Here is a 22,243-nt window from a genome sequence, read left to right on the forward strand (position 1 = left end):
CTGCAGCCTAATGTCATCCATCAACCTGAACAGTTGCAGAAACCATCAAACCTTAGAAGCTATACAGTCAGTTGATGCTGTAAGATGCTACGACGTGATTGAGATAAACTCTCTAAAAAAGATTCCATATTACCTGCTCAAGAGAAATGTGATTTCTAAACATCTGGTGCTGCCACTCTGATGTTAATTGTTTCTGAACTGCCGGTCAGCTCATTCCTTCTCCGCAGGTTTCAGTGACTAGGGGAGAAACATTCTAACCTCTCTTCCTGACAGAAAAATTTCTAACATCACTTGCTAGAGTCTGGACTGCCTTGGGTAGACTCCATTTCTGCAGTGATGGAGACAAAGCAGGGAAGTACAAACCATGCAACTCTTCTCAGAAAAAACTTAGGATGGAGTATGATATCACAGGTATTCAGTGCAGTGCAATAAGGGCATACCCACGGGCCCAGCGTTGCAGGGGAGAATGGAAGGCAGAGTTCAATCCTTCATGAATCACCTCTCTAAAGCTCTGCTGTCTTTCTTTTCATGACCCATAGGTTAATATTCTCTTTTGCTCACATTCTGTAACAGCGTTTCCAAACAGTTTTTACTCAGAAAAATTCTAAAACAGATGTTTTCAGTTGTAGCAATCAGGCTAGTTAATTAGGGTTGGCTTCAAGGGCTAGCAAAGGTAATTATGACAGATTGAGCATGAGCTGCATGGTACACATCTCTGTTGTGTATAGCATTAACGACCATATGTAGCTAAAACATCTTCAGATGTTTTCTCTGCATTTCACAAAAACTAGTAACTTGAGCTTCAGAATACTTGTGATGAATGGCAGGTTTACTTTCCTCCTGCAGCAGAAACAATGCAGCCATAAAGGCTAAGATTTCTAAGGACAACTTTTTAGAAGTAGTCTCAAAGCTTGGTTCACTGGAGCACCACTAACAGGAGGCTTGTTCCATATCTGATTCAGTCTTAATCAAAATAATTGTCTTTTAAAAATCACTCTGGAAAGCCCAAGATCTGCTGCTTCTGCTGCCCTCCTTGGAAGCTGTGCCACATGTATGTGAACAGGTGGAAAACTCCTCTCTGCCTATTTACACTCCAACCTTAGAACTGCAACATTTGAGAGAGATAAATGGATAGTTCTTGTTTGATCCTCAGTCTTGCCACTGGCCCCATTGTCATCTCACAGGAACTGTCTGGAAGTTCTCTGGTGCCAGAGGGGAACAGTGACTTTTTGAAATCATGTCAATATAGCTACTCAGTATTTCCAGTTATGAACAGATTCAGCCACATTAGTTCTGGCACACTTCAGCTTCTATATCTTTGTTTCAACTGAAAGTTTGATTCCTCCAGTCTAAGTGCAGTAAAAGGCTGAGATTTCATAGAATCATAGAATGGTAGGGGTTGGAAGGGACCCTTAGAGATCATCTAGTCCAACCCCCCTGGCAGAAGCAGGTCCAGCTAGATCAGGTCACACAGGAATATGTCCAGGCAGATCTTGAAGACCTCCAAAGAAGGAGCCTCCACACCCCCTCTGGGCAGCCTGTGCCAGGGCTCCATCACCTGAACAGTGAAATAGTTTTTTCTTATGTTTAAATGGAACTTTTTGTGTTCCAGATCCATCCCATTACCCCTTGTCCTGTTGCTAGCTACTATAGAAAAAAGAGATGTCCCAGCCTCCTGAAACCCACCCATTAGATATTGATAAATGTTAATGAGATCTCCCCTCAATCTCCTCTTCTCCAGACTAAACAGCCCCAGTTCCTGCAGCCTTTACTTTATGAAAGATGTTCAATTTCCCTGATCATCTTGGTGGCCCTGAGCTGATTTTCTCAGCTCAGACTTCTAAATTGCAGTTCTACCCTATTGTTTCTGTATTTGACCTATATTTTGCGAGCAGACCATCAAAGGAAGCTCCTCTGGAAGTATTCTATCAATGTTCAAAAGACAAAAACGCCCCAAGTTGATTTTGGAGCTGCTGATAAATATCTGAGAAAGTACATGAAGAGGAGGTGTTATTCTCTTTTCCAAACATTTCTTGGACCAGGCATTATTTAGAGTATCTAGCTATGCTACACTCAGCACAGCAGGGAAGCATAAGTTTTGCTGATGACGTGAATAATTCTTCCCCCAGTGCAGTCTCAAAATTTAACTGAACCATTCCTTTGCAGAGAAGAAGCAGATGTTCAAAATTCTCCAGCTTGGCCTATCCTCTGAAGAAGAAATGTGCAATTAGAAGTTCAAGTCTTCCAGTTGTTTACATGTACACATACATACACATAAGAAACAGGTACTGATTCTTGAACAAATCACTCAAAAGAAAAGTAATTCCTTCTTATATTCACTTCAGCTCGTTGATAATGGTCATTCCAAGAATTACCTTTCTTAGCAACCATTCCTATCTGGAGAATAGAGAAGCTACCAGACCTCTTTCCCCACACATAGCTTGGCTGCACACACAAATAGATTCACACAACATATCGTTCCAAGATACACAACTTACTCACATGCTGGGAAAAAAAAGCAGTTGAAATGTCATGTTGCCACATTTGTTAGTGACGCTGATCAGACAAACTTGCAAGATAAAATACCTGATGACTTTTGCTTGTCCTACTTGCTCTGGTGAAAAGCAGCCAGTAGTTGGCCCTCTAAGACTTCTGTGAAGTCAAAGGCCTCTGCCAATGCAAATTGGTTCACCAGGCTTTGGGAGATCATGCAGCTATTCACTTTCCTTGGATTAAGTCAGTTTTGTTTAGATCAGTGCAGCTACTTTTATTCTTATATCCTCTAATATCACCACACTAATTATACTGGATCATCAGTTCACAATCTGAAAAAATCCCTATTTCAAGATGCAAAATAAAGGTGGGGTTTGAAAACATGGTCATTTTGAAAAGTAAGTTTCTATGTGGTCACTGATAAGCCCAGTTAACTGTGATAACATCAGAATTTAGTTTAAGTTTAGTTTAGTTCAGCTTGTTAGAAAAAGGTTGCTACTTCAGGGTTTTGGGGTTTTTTTTTACTACTAGACCTAAGGGATTTGAACAATTAGAGAGACCTGAATAAATGACAAATAAGGATTTTTTCAGAAAATGCCAAATGGAGATGGAAGTCACAAAATTCTTTCTTGAAGCTAGTCATCCCTTGTATTTCAAGTGCTGACTAGGATGTTTTGCAAAATAAGCATTTCTCTAAAAAAAACCAGTTGAACACTTGAAAATGTTTGCAGTCAAGAGGAGAACAGAAGGAAGTTAAAGAATAGCTTTAAAAACACTACATTATAAAAAATAACCTCGAAAGGTTAAGAAATCAATCCTCTCCTGACATTAAATATAACAGAGCTATGCAATTTACAACAGAAGTTCTGGATGGAAGGTTTCTTTTTTTTTTAAATAATCATTCAAATCCAGGAATCTTTCTAAGATTTCTGCTTGCACCACTGAGGCTTTGGGAAGTACTTCATTTGAACTAACTTTGAATGATGTTGGAGAGATGTCAGTTCACTCTAGCTGCCTTAGGAAGAGGAAGGTGGAAAGCAATACTCTGTACACCACAGACAGAGTCAGGAGAATGGTTTTATTCTCTGCCTGGTTGCAGCAGATGCAATAAATCCCGAGTTTTGTATGACTGGTCTCCATGCTCTTCATCCAGCACTTGGAAAGTTCCTGTGATGTCAAAAATGAGGACTGGGAGGCAAAATGATACAAGTGTCATGAAAAGTTGTAGCATTCTCCAAAGGCTACCATTGGAGAACGTTATCCAAAACCAGTGACTACTGTTGGCTTTGCCAATAAAATTCATACTCATCACTTCACTGACTGAGAGAATTTTTTCATTACAGCAAATATTAGATATTGGGCATTGCCACGAGAGACAGTACACAGATTTAGGCAGGCCTGTGATCCTCTCAAAAGCATACTGCTTTGTTTTTTATCAAAACCCTTTTAACCAAAGTACATACCATGCTTTTTTCTTATTATTGTGCTTGCTATATCTAATTTCTCTGAATAGAAAACACAGTTATTATTTGAGTATTTTTTGAGGTGACAAGATGAAAATTTTACATGGATAAAGAGCCAGAGTGACAATGGCTGCTGTGTATGTGCTAAGCAGAGGATATGAACTAGCAGAAGGAACTTCCATCCATCATCTCTGTGCTGCTCCACGTGGCTGTGGTCCTGGGCATGACACACTCACAGCCCAACAGGTACCTAGAGAACAACACCACCATGCTCCCACTTTGTTTCAAGTACACAAAGATGCATAATGCATTATTTTGAGGAAATAGTAAGAGCTAGACTTCTTAAAAGGTGCTCAGAGAGGTGGTAAGTCTTCTCAAACTCTTGCCAGAGAGGTCCAGTGGCTCAGACAGGGCACAATAATGATCTCCAGGCATAATTTTCCCCAAAACAAGAGTACATTTTTTACATTTAGCATATCAGGATAAGGTAGTAACTCCAAGTTTATCCAGCAAATTGGAGCATAAGAAATAGATGAATGACAGAGAGTTTAATTTTAGTTTGGATTCTCCCTATTCTATTTAGAGCATGAAGCCCAGAGACAACAAACAAAAAAACAAGTACCATGAAAAGGAGTTTTGCATTAACATCTAGGAGAGCTAGTGAAGCACACTATAAAGCAGCAACAAGGGAGACTTGTGGAACTACATCCCACCCAAGTGACACCATAGCCACATTTAGATGAATGCTCAGTGTAAGCTCACTTTCTAACCATGTTTCCTAAGCCAGGAGCTCAGTTATGAGCTAATAGATTGCTTATAAAGAGCATATCAAAGTCGTGAGACAATTAAAGTTAGGAGTGGGTAATTATTAAATTTGTGAAGTGATAACATTTCTCATGAGTACATCCAAGTTTCCATTTCACCTCATTTAGTTCTCATGATCATTTTCTCTTTGGAAACTTCAGGTAGACTCGGTACACACTTTTCCCTTCTGTCATATCAACCAGTCAAATATCACTTTGAACAAGTGACACCCAGGCAGAGTAAACCTGAAAGAAACTCATCAGTCGATGAAAAGAAAGTTGAGAAATCTATTCCTCAGCTCTGAGCACTTTCCAGAGACTGGGCATTTTCAGAGAGATATGCTAGCAGTTACATGATGTGATGATTCTTGTGAACTTAGCACACTTCATTAACTATGAGAGCTATGTGAATGTAGTGGTAGCTGTAAAAGACATCATCACTTGAGGCATTGGCTGGTATGGCAAGATGCAAGCAGTCAAAACATCACAGGCATGCCCCAGCATAAAGCTAGAGCCAAGTGTTACTGGTATTTCATTTGCTGTGGGATCTGGGAGGCGTAGGCACCAATGAAGATGGGGCAAGTGCTCATTCACAGCAGAAGAACTTCACGTTGTTGAGCGCCGTGTCATCCTGAAGGCCCTGTGGGGGTTCTACCTTGGTCTGGAGACCACATATTTTGCAGCTTTTGCTCCATGGACCAAATCTACCCCATGACAGTCCATCACCTACTAGCACCGTTGCATCTGAGCATCTGAACCGGATGTTGTTGGCTGCTGTGTCATCATCTACTCCTTGGGACATTTCTGTTCTCAGTGAGAAGGAGATCAAGTAGCCTCTAGGGCAAACCTGGAAGATGGTCCATGTACCCCACCTGACAAAAAGCAGATAGAGGAATGTCTGGGCTCTGCACACTGCCAAGAAGTGTTCCATCTCTTTCTCCTGCTTCCCTGAAGCTTAATGATCCCTTGCAGGGATCACAGCAGTGACCAGCACAACATCCTGCTGCCATCCAGAGCCCATTACTTTCCTCTTTATTTTTTCATTCTCTTTCAAGGATGTACTTTTTATTGGTATCTTATTAGAAAATCATCAGGAAGTCTGAGACTGGATAGTTATGGTTCTGGTGGAAATTCCAAGGACAATCTGAGCACATATTTTATGATGAATCCCTGACTTGTCTGACAAGTACAAATCAGACACTGCTGTCCAGAGGGGTAGAACTGTACACAACAGTAGAGCCAGGGCTTCACCCAAATGGTCTCTAAATGTATGGTAAAAAACCTCTTCTCTCATATTTGGCCCATGTATTGCAGATTTCCAAAGACAGACTCCATCTCTATAGTTTGTATGTTCACAGAGCTCTGCAGAAACTTCAAGACCAAACAGAAGGTGGTGAAATGTGAAATGACCATGTTCACTTACCCTAAAAATGAATTAACAAAAACCCCAATCACCTGGTTTAATTTACTTTATACTACAGCACTACACAGACATAGCAAGTCAGAAAAGATACTCTTGCAAATGGTGATACCTATGGATATTTTGTGAGCTGGTGCATGACAAACAGGAGAGAAACCATTAGTGTTACTTACTGCCCCACCAAGGACTCGATGGCTGAATCATCTGGACAATGCAGGCGTATGCCATTCAGAGCTGTGTCATCTATTGCAAACTGGGAGGGCTCCACCTGCAGCAGAAGTCGCATAGAGACAGAGGTAAAGACGAGGAGAAAACCCGGGAAAAGTCCTTCAGTGCCAGTCATAAACAGTCCCAGCTCCTTTCTGTAATGAGAAAATGTCTTAGGGTGCATATGGGAAAAGATGTCTGTCACTACAACTACATATATAACCCTTGTATATTCTATTTCTGACCTAGGATATAAGGCAGAGTCCCAGGAGAGACACTGGAGGAGGCTGTCTCTCTCCCTGACTCCAGCACTGACGTGGCACTGCTTTTGGCACTGATGTGGCTTCTCCCAGCAACATCAGCCACATGCAGACTATGCATCTTCCAGCACACTTCTATCCAGACTGCAAACAAAACAACTCTTGCAGGAGCTCTGCTTTTTTGCTGTGTCTAATGTGATACTTCTTTTCCTGAAATAAATAAATAGATAGATAGATAAATAAGTAAATAAATAAATACATGTATATATATATTACTTTTTACCAGTGTAACTACAGTGGCTACATCTTCTGGGCTAAATTTTCCTGGAGACTCATAGTTTTATGTGCAGAGTACCATATTCAGGAAGAAGAAAGACTGCAGAAAGCCCTTAACCTCTGGAGAAGCCTCTCCTGGGAGGTGGAGAGCTGTAAATCAGGTTTCAGGGACAGAAGATGATGAGAAATAGGGAGAATTTTACCTTCAGTGCAAATCCATTGGCATGACCGTGACGGCAAAATTGCTGACTTCCCCACTTGCCCCAGTGGCCTCCATTGGGCACAGTGAGGACAGAGGTGTATTCACGTGCCACGGTGCCCAGGGTGTAGAGAGAGAGGAGCAGGATGAGGGCAGCTGGCATGAGGAGCTTCATCTCTTGCACTCTGCATCTGCTGAAGGAGTTCTGGCATATGGACAGGGCAATTTATACCCTGCCAAGACAACTTGCCTCTCCCCACCGGCCTATTGACAAACACCACAGGAACAATAGTTTCCACCCAGGCAGTGACACAATTGGTGTCCTGCTGACAGTGCCCATGAGGAGCTTCCCTGGGAGTCCGACAGCCAATATGCAGCAGATTCTGTGGCAGCAGGTGTATCCACCATCACTGAAGGGCTAATAGCACGATCTGTATGCTGCTTGTTGTGCTTATGGCAGAGGCTTAATATCAGCTCCTGCTTCTGGCTATGCAGATGTTTACCCATGGGGATGTCTGCCTTTTGAGAGAAACTGTTATAACCATTTTAGCTGTTGCTAATGAATGCTTCACAAGACAAGTGAAGCAACACAAGGGGCCTAGTCTGGAATAAAGTATAAGCAAACTCAAGCCTTGTGTCCCTGAACATTCTCTGTTGAGTCAAATTCCTGGTAAGGTTGATATTGATATTCAGCAGGGAAGTTGGACTAGATGGTATTTAGATGACCCTTCCAACCCCTATCATTCTGTGATTCTGTGATGTCTATGTTATTCTTGGTTTTAATGTCTTTTTTTTCAGTGTCTTTTTTTTTTTTAATGTAATTTTTATCTCAATAAAAAATATAATGATTTGGTCGTGACAAGCTTAACTAAACTCATATGTGCCAGGTTGCTCACGGTGATTCTCAGGGACCACTGAGGTAAATGCCATTGGAAGAGAAGGTGAAAGGCAGGTTTTTCCAGAAAGGTGATACTGAACATGAGTGTACAGCCTTTGAGGATGCCACGTACAGGGAGAAGTGAATTTGAAAACCTGGACTTGAGATTCTCTAAACATGAAGATAACCAATGCTTCCTTAGGGCCCTTAGTAGGGCTTGCAGGGTCTGGCAGAAGCTGTTTATCCGTTTAAGAGGCAAAGATGATAGTACAATTTAGGAAAGTATCTTGAGCCTCGGGATTCCATAGCAAAATGAGGTGTCAAACCTTGAACTATCAGAAGTTCCCTCTTCCAGGTTTCTCTTCCAACCTGTGCTCTGTACCCATCCTATTAAGAGACAACATTGCTTTTCCCACTCTTGGCTCTATACTCTTATTTTTCAGTGCTCTGCACAGGTGGCAGTACCTGCAAATGCAGATGACAGGAACCTGGATAAGCCTTTTGGTGGAAGGCACCAAAAAGGCACAGCAGATAATGCAAGCATAGCCTGTTTTCCTTTTTAAACCATGACTTTCATCTTACTCCTCCAAGGGGGGGTCAAAGCCCAAAAGAAATATGCTTGCCTCCACAGAGACCATGTAATCCCAGGTGGTGAGCCAGCTGTGTTTGCTCAGGCAGGATCAATCAGTAGCAGCCAGGGACATCCAGACCTGCCCTTGGCTGTACATGAATGGAAAGGAGCAGAAAGTCAGAAAGAAATGGTTGGGATCTGCTGTTAACACTGCAAAAGAAGCATCAGGATCCTCACATTCATTATGCCTTTTCTGGTTCAAAACCATCAGCTTTGGCTGCTTCACCTCTGGCAGCAGTGATGCAGATTTACTTCCTCTCAGACTCTGCTCGCATTGGCATCTTCTCATCTCTTCCCAGCCCCAGAGAGAGGATCCCAGGCCACAGTGAGACCACAGTGAGACAGAGGAGTGAGGTGAGGCAGGAGAGTGGTGAGGCCACCTCCAAAGATTTGCCCATGACAAATGACTGCAGAGGCCCCTAAGAAAACTCAAGCCCAGGATGAGGATTATCACTCTGAGATTTGGGAATTATCATTTTCCACATTAGTAACTAACGAAACTACCTGGTAACCTGAGGTGCCAATTGTGACATGCCTTGGACTTGATTTCAGAGTATGTGGCTTAGATATCACTTAATATGTACAAAGCAGAGCTGCCACTGATCTTAGCCAACATATAATGGTGCTGATTTTGTTTTCTAAGATCAGCTTGCCTCAAATATCAAAATTTAAAACTCTGTAAAGGTAACATCCAGACCTCTTATTGACATGTGTACCCTACTTTCAAGCTCCTTGAAATAATGTTAGAAGAGAGTTTTAAAGAAAATTGGCAAATTGATGTATTTGACTGATAAAATATGACTATAGTAACATGATTATGATTCAAGATATTTCATCCCTCTATCATTCATACAGCTGAATACAATTATTTTTTCAAGCAGAGAAGCTTGCTTTCAGCTTTTACAAATACACCTACAATTTTGAAATAAACAGATGAATAATATGTTGTTGTATATTAATTGCACTCATCTATTAATTTTATGCAATGACATCTTTAAAACCTATATGGAACATGGAAGATGAATTTATGTCTATGCCATATAAAAAAATAGGCAATACACAATTTGCTTTATTTTCAAAAAACCATAGAATCCTAGAATGTTAAGGATTGGAAAGGACCTTTAGGTATCATCTAGTCCAACCTCTCTGCTAAAGAAGGACATCCTAGATCAGATTACACAGTGATATTATTGAAAAAAGGATGCCTTAGTAGCTCTTGAAAATTAATTCACTTCTTATTTTTACCCTTGAAAATACCACACACTTAAGAATACAAACTTTATTGCTGTTGCATATTATCTTTCTCATATTCTCAGTTTCTCATATTCATGTACATCTGCTGCTGCCCAAAGGAGGATGATGATTTTGAGGCTTCCCAGCCTGCCTAGCCTCTTTCTATAGCTTTTGAAAAGCACTGCCACAGACTGTGAATCCATGCGAGACCACACCTGCTCTTCTTTTCACACACTCATTTCAGGATCTGGTGGTTCTGCTCTCCATTTACAGCCCATGTACCTCCACCCTGCTCCTGATAGTCTGTCAGGAGCTCTGAAAGCCCATGACGATCCCTATGTATTGCAGCATGGTACTCTGTGTCTGTGTTCTGAAGAAGGTCATGTACTAGGGTCATTTCTGGTTTAAAATTCTTTAAAATTGTAAGGATCAGGCATTTTAAAAACCTAGTAATTAATATTACTTCTATGTCAGGCAGAAAATCAGTTTCTACAACCTCCTCTACTATATGTTTTGTGAAAGATTAAATATACTGTCTTAAAAAAGGTTTGAAGTTTCTTCTATCAACAAGCAGCAGAAATGAGCATTGCATCATGTCTTTCAGCTATTCATATTAGCCTCTATCTTGGGCATTCTTACTCCCTTCTTCACAGGATCCAGCTCATAACACAAGTTTCCAGGATCAAGCAAGTATCTGATACGATAGTCTGGCAAGGGACAGAAACAAAAGGTAAACTCTGTACCCTGATGTTCACAACTCAAAAATGTACTTAAATCACCCAGATACAAGCAAGAACTTCTTCACTCCAATCTGTGGAGTTCAGAACATGGTCTTCTCTAACATAAAATCTTGTTTGTGTGCAAAAAGGAGAGAATTTGCATCTTAGATTGAGGTCCAGGGACCACATCTGCTCATAGATCATCTGTTAAGCTGTGAGCAGGTCTTCTGGGGTGGGCAGTTTAAAGTAACTTCTGATTAATTAATTTTCTCTGCAAGTGAATAAAACCTGGAGGAAACTCAGGTCAATCAAAAACTAGCTGAACATCTGGGCCCGCAGACTGGTGATATGAGGCATGAAGCCTGGCTGGAGGCCAGTAACTAGCCATGTACCCCACAGTCCCATTTAGCATCTTCATTACGATCTAGATGATGAGGCAATGTACCCTCAGCAGGTTTTCTGGTGACACCAGACTGAGAGGGGTGGCTGATATGCCAGATGGACATGATGCCATCCAGAGGGACCTTGACAGGCTGGAGAAATGGGCCAACAGGATCGTTATGAAGCACAGCAAAGAGAAGTGTAAAGTCCTATACCTGGAGAGGAACAACTCCAGGCACCAGGACATTCTGAGGGACACCCAGGTGGAAGGCAGCAGGAAAAGACCTGAGGGTCCTGTGGACACAGGGTTGAATGAGAGCCAGAAATGGACCCTTGCAGCACAGAAGGCAAATGGTATCCTGGGCTGCATCAAGGTGATGCTTCCACTTTACTCAGCTCCCAGTGAGGCCACACACTGCATCCAGTGATGGACTGTAGACAGAGATATGCTGGCGAATGTCCAAAGAAAGGCCACAAAGATGACTATGAGATGGGATCACCCCTTCTGTCATGATAATCTGAGAGATCTGGGACTGTTTAGCCTGGAGTAGAAAAAACCCATCAATGTCCAAGTACCTGGAGTGAAAGTGCGAAGAAGACAGCCAGGCTCTTTTCAGTGGTTCCCAGGGACAGGATCAGAGGCATACACTAAAACACGGGAGGTTCCCTCTGAACATTGAGGAAAACTTTTTTTCAGTGAGAAAAGTCAGAACACTGGCAGAGGTTTCCAGAAAGGTCATAGAGTGACCATCCTTGGAGATATTCGAAAGCCATCTGGACATGGTCCTGAGGAACTGGCTCTGGGTGGCCCTGCTTGAGTAGGTCATTGGACCAGACGATCTGTAAAGGTCCCTTCAGGCTCTCTGACTCCGTGATTCTGTGAAATGGAAAAGTCAACAGGAATAACAAGGCTAGATATTGCCCGTGAAGGAAAATCTTAAGTGTCATGTCTTGAGTGAGCTGTAGGAAGGATTGAAGGAAACAAGTGCTCAGGAACTCAGTAGAGGACTGGAGGCAGACAAGCATCCACCAAAGAAATCAGTAAGTACAGAGAGAGGGACAGTTTTGTCTGAGTGACTGTGTGTTTCTACCTGCTCCAAATGATTTAATGCTCCTCCTCCTCTGTTACCAAGGTGCTGGTTGCCACTCATCAGCTCTCAGTAGCCACATCCCTCAGCATCTCTAATGTCCAAACTGAATGTAACAATTATGTACGAGTTATGTGTAAATCACACAACCTGGCTCTATCAGACCTCACACATCTGCAGCTTGGGATGAAGACGGGACATTCCACAGTGTCTACATCCAGCAAAAGAGCACACTATCTCATAGAAACAGCACATGAGCAAACCCAGAAATCCTACCTATTGCCAAAGAAACACGAAGGGGCTACTGCCCTTTCTAGAATCTATTCTAGTCTATGAAAGTACGAATTAGCTAAGGGATGTATTATTTAGAAACAAGAGGTGGTATTCTGAATGAACAGTGCAGATGTCTCCATCTGAAATAATCACCATGGGCTCCCTTTATAGCTTCCCAGAGAGACAATATGACGACAATGGAGAGAAACAGATATCTTCACATGAATCTCTCCCTAAAAATACCTGTTCATCTCTGCTGACTACAGGGAGCCATCTGCACTGGTCTTATACCCTCAGACTCTTCTTAGGTTTTAGTAGGCTAAAAACAGTAGTGCCAAATTAGAATTAATTTTGAGTAACACAGGCAAATGTTTAAGAGAACATGAGTAATCAAATTACGCTCTGTCTGGGCCTTATTTTCCCATTTTTTAAATTGACTCAGATTATTAAAAGTAGAATAGCAGCAGAAATGCAAGTGAGAGACGTCAGAAGTGAGACAAGAGCCAGGATTTTCTAGATGTATGAGTGGAGAAAAAATGCTTTACAGCAACCAACAAACTAAGCTATTTCTTGGAAGTAGGTGGAGACAGTTTTGCATTAATGATGAGGTGTTGGGCTGGTTTTGGCTGTGACAGGGTTAATTTTCTGTGTAGCAGCTAATATAGGGCCACTTTTTGGATTTCTGCTGGAAACAGTGTTGATAATACAGAGATATTTTTGTTATTGCTGAGTAGTGTTTGCACAGAGTCAAGGCCTTTTCTGCCTCTCATCCTACACTGCCAGTGAGCAGACCGGGAACACATAAGGAGTTGGGAGGGAACACAGCCAGAACAGCTGACCCCAATTGACCCCAGCGATATCGCACACCATATGACATCATACTCTGCAGATAAAGCTGAGGGAAGAGGAGCAGCTGAGGGACATGGCTACTGAGAGAAAGAAACATGTTAAACAGAAAGGTAGCAGAGATAATGGCCAATAAGAAAGAAACTGATTTGCTCGTGTCTCATGGTTGTTTACACTCTTTATACCAAGATGATCAGTTCTTTTCCTCAAGGCTGTGCTAGGGATCGGAATCAGTAGGAATGGAGGTTCATAAAAAAAGGCCAGAGAATAGTAGCTAAAAACATAAGCCTATCTGTTCAGGCAGGATTGCACAAGGGCAGCTGGGGATGGAGAGGTGCTGTCTGGCTGCAGCACAGAGGTGAGCACAGAGAACAGCTGGGACATACAGATAAGGCCATAGCAGACAACTCGGTCCATTTCTATCCAGCATACAAGACATCATCAGGTGACAACAAGAAACTAAGGCATAGTCTCATTTGGCTCTGACATTTAACTTTTTCTGAAGGTTTAATCCTGTCTATGCTGTTTTCAAGACCTCATGGTTTTTGCTGATCTCTTCTGAACTGTGCCCAGTTAGTTACACTTGTTTTGAACAGCATTTGAGCAGAGACATTGTCATTGCAGCAGGATGCTGAAAAGGTGGAAACTTTATACTTGTTTATTTAGTTAAAATGCCACATTGGACAGCAAGGGTGGGATCACCACCTCTCCTCACCTAGAACTGCTTCTGTGATCAGCAACTCTCAACTCTCTCTGAAGGTGTCTATACTCATGTCTGTTTAATATTTAGCATTTGTGCTTATTTTGAATTCTATCCCCATCCTCTAGCATCTTCAGTATCTCCCAGGTTGGTGCTATCTATAAATTTAATAAGCGAACTGTCTATTCTACCATGCAAGTAATTAATAAAAATATCGAGTGACTCCAGACCCAGAACAGTCTCCCGTGAAACATGGCTCAATATATATTTCTACAATTGGATCAGGCTCTTGACATTTTTTAATGTTGATTCAAATTGCTGATTAACGACGAAAAAAAAGGAAAAAAAAGGAGACAGACCCTCCTGTAGCGCACATTTATTGACAGAGACCAAATGTCAATTTACACCCACTGCAAATCTATGACTGTGTCTTCAACTAAAGATCACTTCACACATGAAAACTGTAACAACTTATTCTAAAAATGCATTGGGAAAAGTTCTCAAGATTAACCTTAACCACAGCCTCATAATATTTGTACATTATTTTGATACCTATCAGATCATTCAAAGTATACCTTTATTTTTAAAAAGGACTTAATTACCAGATCCTGTGCACAGGTAAAGGAAAGGATGAAAAGAAAGAAAAGGACATGTCCTTGACATCAAAAAGTCCAAAAGTGTGTAACATATGTAAAGACCTTTTCCTTATATTAAATTTTTGTATCTCCTAAGGTGATTCAGGTATTGGTTAAAAATACCTTAGCTACCTCTCTGAGATGCTTGCTCATAACCAGAGCAGATTGCACCCTTGCCTACACCCAGAGCCAGGCAATGCTAGGGTCTCTGCTATACTACATGTTTTGACAACGAGTCAAGGCCATCACCTTAAATGAAGACTTGTGGAAAAGAGACCATGTTCATACAGGAAATCCACACATGGAATTATAATCCCCTTCCACTCTGGGGCAGGACAGAAATACTTAGTGGTCATTGGGAATGCATCCTGGCCACTGTAGTCTGAACATTTGTACTGATGGGAAAACTCAAGAGATATTCGCAGGCAAACATACAAATCTAGAGAATTTACTGTGAAAGAGATCCTGTCACCTACAGTTAGCCACCTCTGCAACTGATGCTCTGAAAGATATTGATCCAGCAAAGCCTTTAAGCACAAAATTCATCTTCTAGACTTCATTTATATACTTAAAGTTCAACAAGTGCTAAAGGGTATTGCTGTATTTGAGCTTGCAGCACCTTAAAAGCTCAGACCTTCAATTAGAAGCCTTCAAACCAAGACCACTGATCATGACACCACTTCAGCTCCCCTTCGTCATGAAATGATGTGAACCATGGTGGTCTGGACTCAAGGGCTTTGCTTGGGGATCTGGGCTCATGCCTTGTGGGAGGCTTTGGACTAATGGGAAGATAAACCATGCATGACCATCACTTTTGCTGATGAGTTACTCTGGGCTCTCTATCTCAGGGACAGATGACTATTGGGGAAATGCTGGTTGGGCACAGATTCACCCAAGATATCCTGTTCCTGAGTGTAGTTCAGAGTGAAAATATGAAGCCTATTCCTTCTGACTTAGGAATAGGTATTTTTTTGGTAGTTTTTAACTTGCTAGCTGCTTGGTTTCAACTCCTGCAAATGCATTGATCTGAACTTCCATCTATGCCTCACCTCTGTCAAAAACATCAAGGGAAAGAAATGGTCACTACCTGTAAACAATGGTAGCTGTTCAGGGTTTGATCTGTTTACTATTTACTCTGTGTTAAAACTATGATCTGGAAAGGTCAGAATTTCCATAGTGTTCTTCACTGAAGTATCCAAGGGATCCACAGACATTAGTTTATCTTGTGAAATGAGGGATGGCAGAACTGCCCTGGGCAGCATTTATGCTCAGCAGTAGCTGAGGACCCAGTCCAGGCCCCGTCTTGATGCCCAGTCATTCCAGACTGACCATATCCAGATGCCATTTCCCTGGTACCAAGATATAGTCCCTGTTGCAACGTTTTCTCCCCTTTGTGGAAAGGAAAGGAAAGGAAAGGAAAGGAAAGGAAAGGAAAGGAAAGGAAAGGAAAGGAAAGGAAAGGAAAGGAAAGGAAAGGAAAGGAAAGGAAAGGAAAGGAAAGGAAAGGAAAGGAAAGGAAGCATCACCTTCTCAATGTGGGCTTGGATGAATGCACATAGCTGGAGGAGGAGGTGAGAGAGGGTCCTGTGGCTGCTAGGGCTCTGTGGGCAGGTAGATGTTACCCTCTCCTGGGCTGACAGCAGCTCCCCTGCTTTCTACCTGTAGTGCTACACTTTCAGTGATGCTAGGGTAATTGTTCCTCCTTCCCTTCCCTTCCCTTCCCTTCCCTTCCCTTCCCTTCCCTTCCCTTCCCTTCCCTTCCCTTCCCTTCCCTTCCCTTCCCTTCCCTTCCCTTCCTTTCCTTTCCTTTCCTTTCCTTTCCACAGTGGGGCCAAAGTGCTTGCTGTCAAGAAGTTTCTTCTCCAATGGCTTGCTGTAGCTCCCACATCTCCTAATCCAGGATGCTTGTTTGGAGTTAGTTGTTGGGAGGGGAGAAGAATTGCTATGGAGGATACGTTAAACATGAAGGAATCCCACACCCTAGAAAAGGTTCTTCCTCACCTCCAGTTTCACCTCATTTATGCCTTTTTTTTTCCCCACATTTCCCATAACTGATTTCTGGCTCTTCATTTGATTTGGGAACTTCTGATGCTATACATTCTGTGTCCAGCACAAGTAGCACTTCAAGAAAAGTGGGACTGCATTTCTGCTTTGTGTCCAGCACCAAGGGAGGTGATGTGCATCAGGCCACAGATGCTCTTGCAGCAACAATCATAGAATCATAGAATTGTTTTGGTTGGAAAACACCTTTAAGATCATTGAGTCCAATCACTAACCTGACACTGCCAAGACTACCACTAAACCATGTCCCTAGGCAATATATATGTTTTAAATAGGTCCAGGGATGGTGACTTTACCACTTCCCTGGGCAGCTTATTCCTTCTCTTTTTGACGCTGAAGTATATACAGCAGATAGCCAGTCATTAAGTGCATTTGTTGCCAAAGCTCATCTTCTTAGGTGCAAAATGCATTTTTTGTTACCTTTAATGTTCATACTGATTAGGGATGATAATGAGATGTGGCGAGGGAACGTATACAACGGGTGTTTTGTCAGATTTCACATTGTTCTAAAACCACATGTTGCTGAAATGTTGACTTTTTACAACAATGCAAAACAATATCTTTTTCTCTAGCTTCCTTTTCAGAACTGCTTGAAACTGAAGTTTTACAGACAAGTACACAGCACAAGAAGTTTTACCATAAGCCTTTATGATGTGTCAAAGTTGCAACTAACTGAAAATAACAACCTAGTCAAGACAGTTGTTCTTCCATCCCTCCACAACTTCTTCTGAGTCCTCTACTACTTCTGTAAATCTCAGATCATCTTTTTTCTTTTAGCAGAAGTCACTCGCCCACATCACTACCCACTGTAAGTCAGGCTGGACCACTACTGGCTTGTACTATTGTCCTCCTGGATGAACCCAGTGGACACAAGCTTCCTAATCCCCTCTCTGGAGTCACCATAGAGCAGAGGTATGGTCCATGCTGATGGGAACTGCCAGCCTCTGAATAGACTTAAAAATTCTATGTGGATATGAATAAAGATCACGTGCCCTGAGAACTTCTCATGGAGAGGCCAGGTGTATATGAGTGGTATCTCACTGCTACATATGCCTGTGAATTTATACGCATATACTTAAAAGGGGTGAAATGCTCCAGCAAGAACAAGTTTGTTTATTCTCCTACCCCATCCCGAGCCAGGCGTGCCACTCTAGCTGCCAGTGAAGCATTAACAGGGAAGTAGTGACCTGCACAGGGTCTGGCCCACGGCATGTCTCCTACAGCAGCCCTACAGGAAGCCCACTCAGCTCTTTCCATTTGCTGCCACACGCAGGTTTCCAGACAGCTCCCAGAGCTTCTCACAAAAGACTCATCATGACGGTGCCAGGCTCTGCTTATTTACCTCAGTGCTCTAACCTGAAAGAGTGCCTACATGCAACTTGTCACTCATGCTGCTCTTGGCATGTCCTTGAAACCTTGACATTGCTTCCCCCAAATGCTTGACACATTTCTTCCCCCAGTGTACATCCCTCACAACATACTTACACTAGATATGGGAGATACTCTCATGTTCAGCACAGGGACACAGGGGATATGAGGGAGAGTGTCTGTAAGATGGCATCTGCCACCATTCAAGAGCAGCCATGTAGATGTATGGGGAAGGATTTCAGGAACAGCAGAGAGAAAAGCAAGCAGACATCTTTTTTCCTTTCATGGCACCAGGTCAAAGCCCTTTCTCAATGACTCACTTCACTCCTTCAGGTCTGTGTGAGTTGCAGCCAAAGGGCAGGTCTGGGTGTCCCTGGCTGCCACTGCATCACCATGCCAGAGCAAACACACCTGGCCCTCAGCTACTCTCCTGAGTTCTTGTTTGGTTTCTTATTTCAGGGTGAGTGGTGAGTGACTTGGTGAAAAATTTTCCTTTCTCAGATATTTGCTATGTTATAGTCCCTTCTCTTTTTTTTGACTCAGATAAAACTGTCATGTACTAAGTTCTTTTGGACTGGATCTTTGTGTCCCAGATTTGTCACTCTTAGTCCTTCCAAAAAACATTTTCTTGCATCACTTTGTTGTGTCTGTCTTGTCCTCAATATTAAATTAGTCACATAAAAACACTAAATCAAATGAATAATTGCTTACTCATGCTGCACTAGTTCTTGAGTTTCCAATTTACCCCTTAGAGTGTCTAATTTCCTCAGTAATTTTTAAAAGGAGCTAAATCCCACAAGTGATGCACACTGGCATCGTTAGAATTGAAACTTGCAAATTCATGGCACGAGCCTCCAATGTCTGAGTGATCACTAACACAAGAGAAGCTGCCATCTTCAGTATGCACAGTTTTCTGTTCATCTCTCTCAAGCCATAGCTTTATCACCATTCCAGAAAACCTTCCAGAAATAACTTTTGCCTTGAGTCAGGCACTGCAACCACAAAAGGAAAATTTCAGCACAAATGGTTACAGACTGGAAAAGTTACAAGCAACTGAAATTGGTCTTCAAGAAGCAAACAGTAGGAAATCTCAACAGACATTGCTAGCAAGCCTGGACACAGCAACAACGCATACAACTCTTCTTAGAAGAAAATGTTTGCATCATGCTGAGTCCAAGTATCTTGCAGTTCTTCTTAAAAATTGAAATTCATTTCAGGTGGAACCCCAGAAAATAATGTTGTTTAAAAAAAAAAAGGATTATGTTCCATGAGGCCTCTCACAGGGTTTCAGGCTGTGCACACAACAGGGAGAGAAAACATGAGAAGATTAAGAAAGAAAAATACATCCTATAAATGAACAAGTAAAACTCTTACTGTTGATGTACCTTTGAGCTGCACCATTCTTCTGTCCCACAGTAGAGTTAAGGGAAGATTAAGTTTAGGGCCAAGGTCCCAGCACCCTCAGGGCTGGAAATTCCCTAGCATCTTGCTTGGTAGGAGAGTCTAAAAGAGATAAAACACTGTGGTCTAGATAACTGCTGGGTGGAGAGAAGATGGAGTAACTATCTGCAAAGATCTGAACTTGTTAATAATAAGGAATAATTAGAAGCAATATTAGAAAGTGAAGAAAAGATTTGCCTAGAACAAGCTGTGTCAGGCAAGACTAGAAAATTTAGCTATTGCATGTCCTCTACAGAAGCTAGGAGATGTACTTCTGTGTTGGTAAAAGGCAGATACGATTTTAACAGGAAAAAAGTACTATCACAAGGACTGCTTATTTCCCTCAAGGGAGAAAAGTGCAGCTATACACTGCTTGCTGTGAAACTGTGCTCACCTTGCTACCAGGAGCTGCCTGCATGCAGAATGCCGGGGCTTGCAGCCACAGAGGCATTCCTTGGCAGAAGGTTTCGTTCACCAGATACTTGATCCATTCATTTCAGGTTGCCCTGGCTTTTTCTCTTCTCTTCTCTTCTCTTCTCTTCTCTTCTCTTCTCTTCTCTTCTCTTCTCTTCTCTTCTCTTCTCTTCTCTTCTCTTCAGAACTACAGGTCTGCTTTTCTCCTGCTGCTTCCAGGAAGCAGATGTGCAATAATATATTTTTGTCCTCCCTGTTCCTAACGAGGAGGTTCTTGAAGCAACTTGGGGGCATTCACACTATTGCTTCAGTGGATACATCATTGCATTTACACTGAAGGTAAAAGTCTTGCTCATTTCTGATAGTGTCCCATGCCAGCTATCCCACATGGCATTAACTCCCTTTGAAAACTCTCATTGCTCCCAGAACATGATTTTCCACAGGTACCACCAACTGCAGTGACAGCAGCACTTCAAAGTTCCCTAGGTTGCATGTCAAAAACTACCTCATATCTAGATTTTCCTCTGCATATCCAGCTTTTTGGAAATTTTATGCATCTGAGATAAGGAATTTCTCCATTTCTAGGAAATTTATGAACATTTCCCCAGAAAATCTTTCACAAAATAGGTCAAGCTATTCCAGACTCTCAAATGCTCCAGTCCCCTCATCTTTACCTGCTCTGCAAAGTAGGATTGCACTTGGTCTTTGAAGTGTTTTGACTGCTACAAATGATAGCTACGCATTTCACTTGAGTAAAACGTGCTTTGGGGAATCTTCCTCTGTGCTCTGATCCTTTTGTCCCTTCCTCACCTATGGCCAGGTGTAGAAAGGGCAAAGGCCCCGAGTTTCTTGAAATACAAGTCCAAACATCTTGGTTATAACAGCTTCACCAATGAAGCTGAGGTCTTCATTTTAACTGTATGCCTACATGAGATGCAGTTATACAAGCCAAGAAATAAAAATAAAGAAATAGAAGGGGGTAGTTTATTTTTCTTTCCAAATCGGGACAAGCTACTGTGGAAAAATACTCTATTAACAGCATGTGTCTGTTCTATGGCCACATCTGCACAATTTTATCACGTAATTAGACCTTGGCTCCTGTCAGACAGGGATCTATTAGCAAAAGGCTCCTCAGACAAAGGGAAGCCTTAGTGCATAAATTAATGCAAATGAAGCTTGGGCTCTCCCCTCCCATGCTGCTTGGAGCTGTTATGATCTCTGTGTTGTTGCAAGAAATGAACATACTGCTGCAGCCTGTACAAGCTGGTAAGAGAGGAGACAAAGGCAAGGCACTCTCATCATTTTTTTCCAGATGAGGTCCAAGATCTCAGCTTGACAGCCTGAATGAGACGAAAATACACAGGAAACAGTCTGCTTTGTGGTCTAGTAGTGAAACTGTGGTATGTCAACTTCAGGTTTAAGGTATTTTTTAAGACACTCAGATAATGAAAAGATGTGCAGATATTTATTGAATCCCTGAATAAAACTGAGGCAACTTTTTGTTGTCTTCCAGTCTTTTTTCCTGTCACTAGATCTTTGCTTCCTCTGAGACAGAGTCTGCCAAAAGTGGATGAGTTCCTGTGTAACCTAGTCTAGGAGGTCTTGCTCTGGCAGAGAGATTGGACTAGATGATCTTTCAAGGTCCCTTCCAACCTTTAAGATTATGTGATTCTGTGTGATTCTGTGATGACACCATTCTGAAGAGTACCTGTCTTTACTGCACAAGTATCAAAGTCATTGAGTCGTTGCTATGAGTTGCTTTTGTTCTCTCCTGCCATGCAGCCACCCAAATAGTCATGGGTACTTACATGTGAGTGGGCACTCTCTCTGCAAAGGCAGCAATCCTCACTTGTCCAGGGCAGGAAAAGAGGATGAGTTCTTCAGGGACGCAGTGGGAGGAAAAGCAAGAGGAAAGTGCACCAGCCAAGTAGCAGGATGAGTTACCAGAAGGACAAGCAAACCACTTGGGCAGGGTGCTATAGGAGTGCCAGAGAGAGGAAAATGGGGAAATGTACCTTTTACAGTTCTGTGCCCGGGCTTGGCAAGATACTGCTGCCTCTCCTCTCCTGTTCTCATCTCCAGCCCAAAAGATCTTGCTCAGCTCTCAATGCACCTTGCATGGGAGGGATCTCAGGGAAAACAGTGGCTGAAGAGGGTCCACAGAACACTCTTCCCAGGAGGTAATAGCTAGCTGAGACCATCTCAGGATCACTGCAGTGCAGGTCCCCATGGGACAGCTGAGGAGCAAGGAATAGGATGGGATTGGCATGTGCAGGAGGAGTGTCTGAGCCTTCAGTATCAACCAGAATATACCATGTGCAGGATACTTCAAGGCACTTGATTTTTCTTGGAGACAATACAGAACTCAAATGTTAGCCCCTGTAAATCATAGATTCATAGAATCATAGAATGGTAGGGGTTGGAAGGGACCTTTAGAGATCATCTAGCCCAATCCC

The 22,243-nt window shown here is 42.3% G+C and overlaps 1 protein-coding gene across 1 annotated transcript; it reads right to left on the reverse strand.

Annotated features, from left to right (window-relative positions):
- Window positions 1-5,345: 5,345 nt before the first annotated feature.
- On the reverse strand, window positions 5,346-7,296 carry VMO1 (vitelline membrane outer layer 1 homolog). Its single transcript, XM_010203766.2, has 3 exons — window positions 7,126-7,296; window positions 6,353-6,447; window positions 5,346-5,631 (listed from the first exon to the last, which is right to left on the reverse strand). The coding sequence occupies exons 1-3, from the start codon at window positions 7,294-7,296 to the stop codon at window positions 5,346-5,348; spliced, it is 552 nt and encodes a 183-aa protein (XP_010202068.2).
- Window positions 7,297-22,243: the final 14,947 nt, after the last annotated feature.

Source organism: Colius striatus, chromosome 1, assembly GCF_028858725.1.
Source record: "Colius striatus isolate bColStr4 chromosome 1, bColStr4.1.hap1, whole genome shotgun sequence".
NCBI classification, from domain to species: domain Eukaryota; kingdom Metazoa; phylum Chordata; class Aves; order Coliiformes; family Coliidae; genus Colius; species Colius striatus.

Coding starts and splice junctions, on each gene's coding strand:
- VMO1 (XM_010203766.2), bottom strand. CDS start 7,296: ATGAAGCTCCTCATGCCAGCTGCCCTCATCCTGCTCCTCTCTCTCTAC. Junction 6,448..7,125: donor CCAATGGATTTGCACTGAAG/GTAAAATTCTCC, acceptor CTTCTGCTGCAG/GTGGAGCCCTCCCAGTTTGC. Junction 5,632..6,352: donor ATCGAGTCCTTGGTGGGGCA/GTAAGTAACACT, acceptor GCTTTTTGTCAG/GTGGGGTACATGGACCATCT.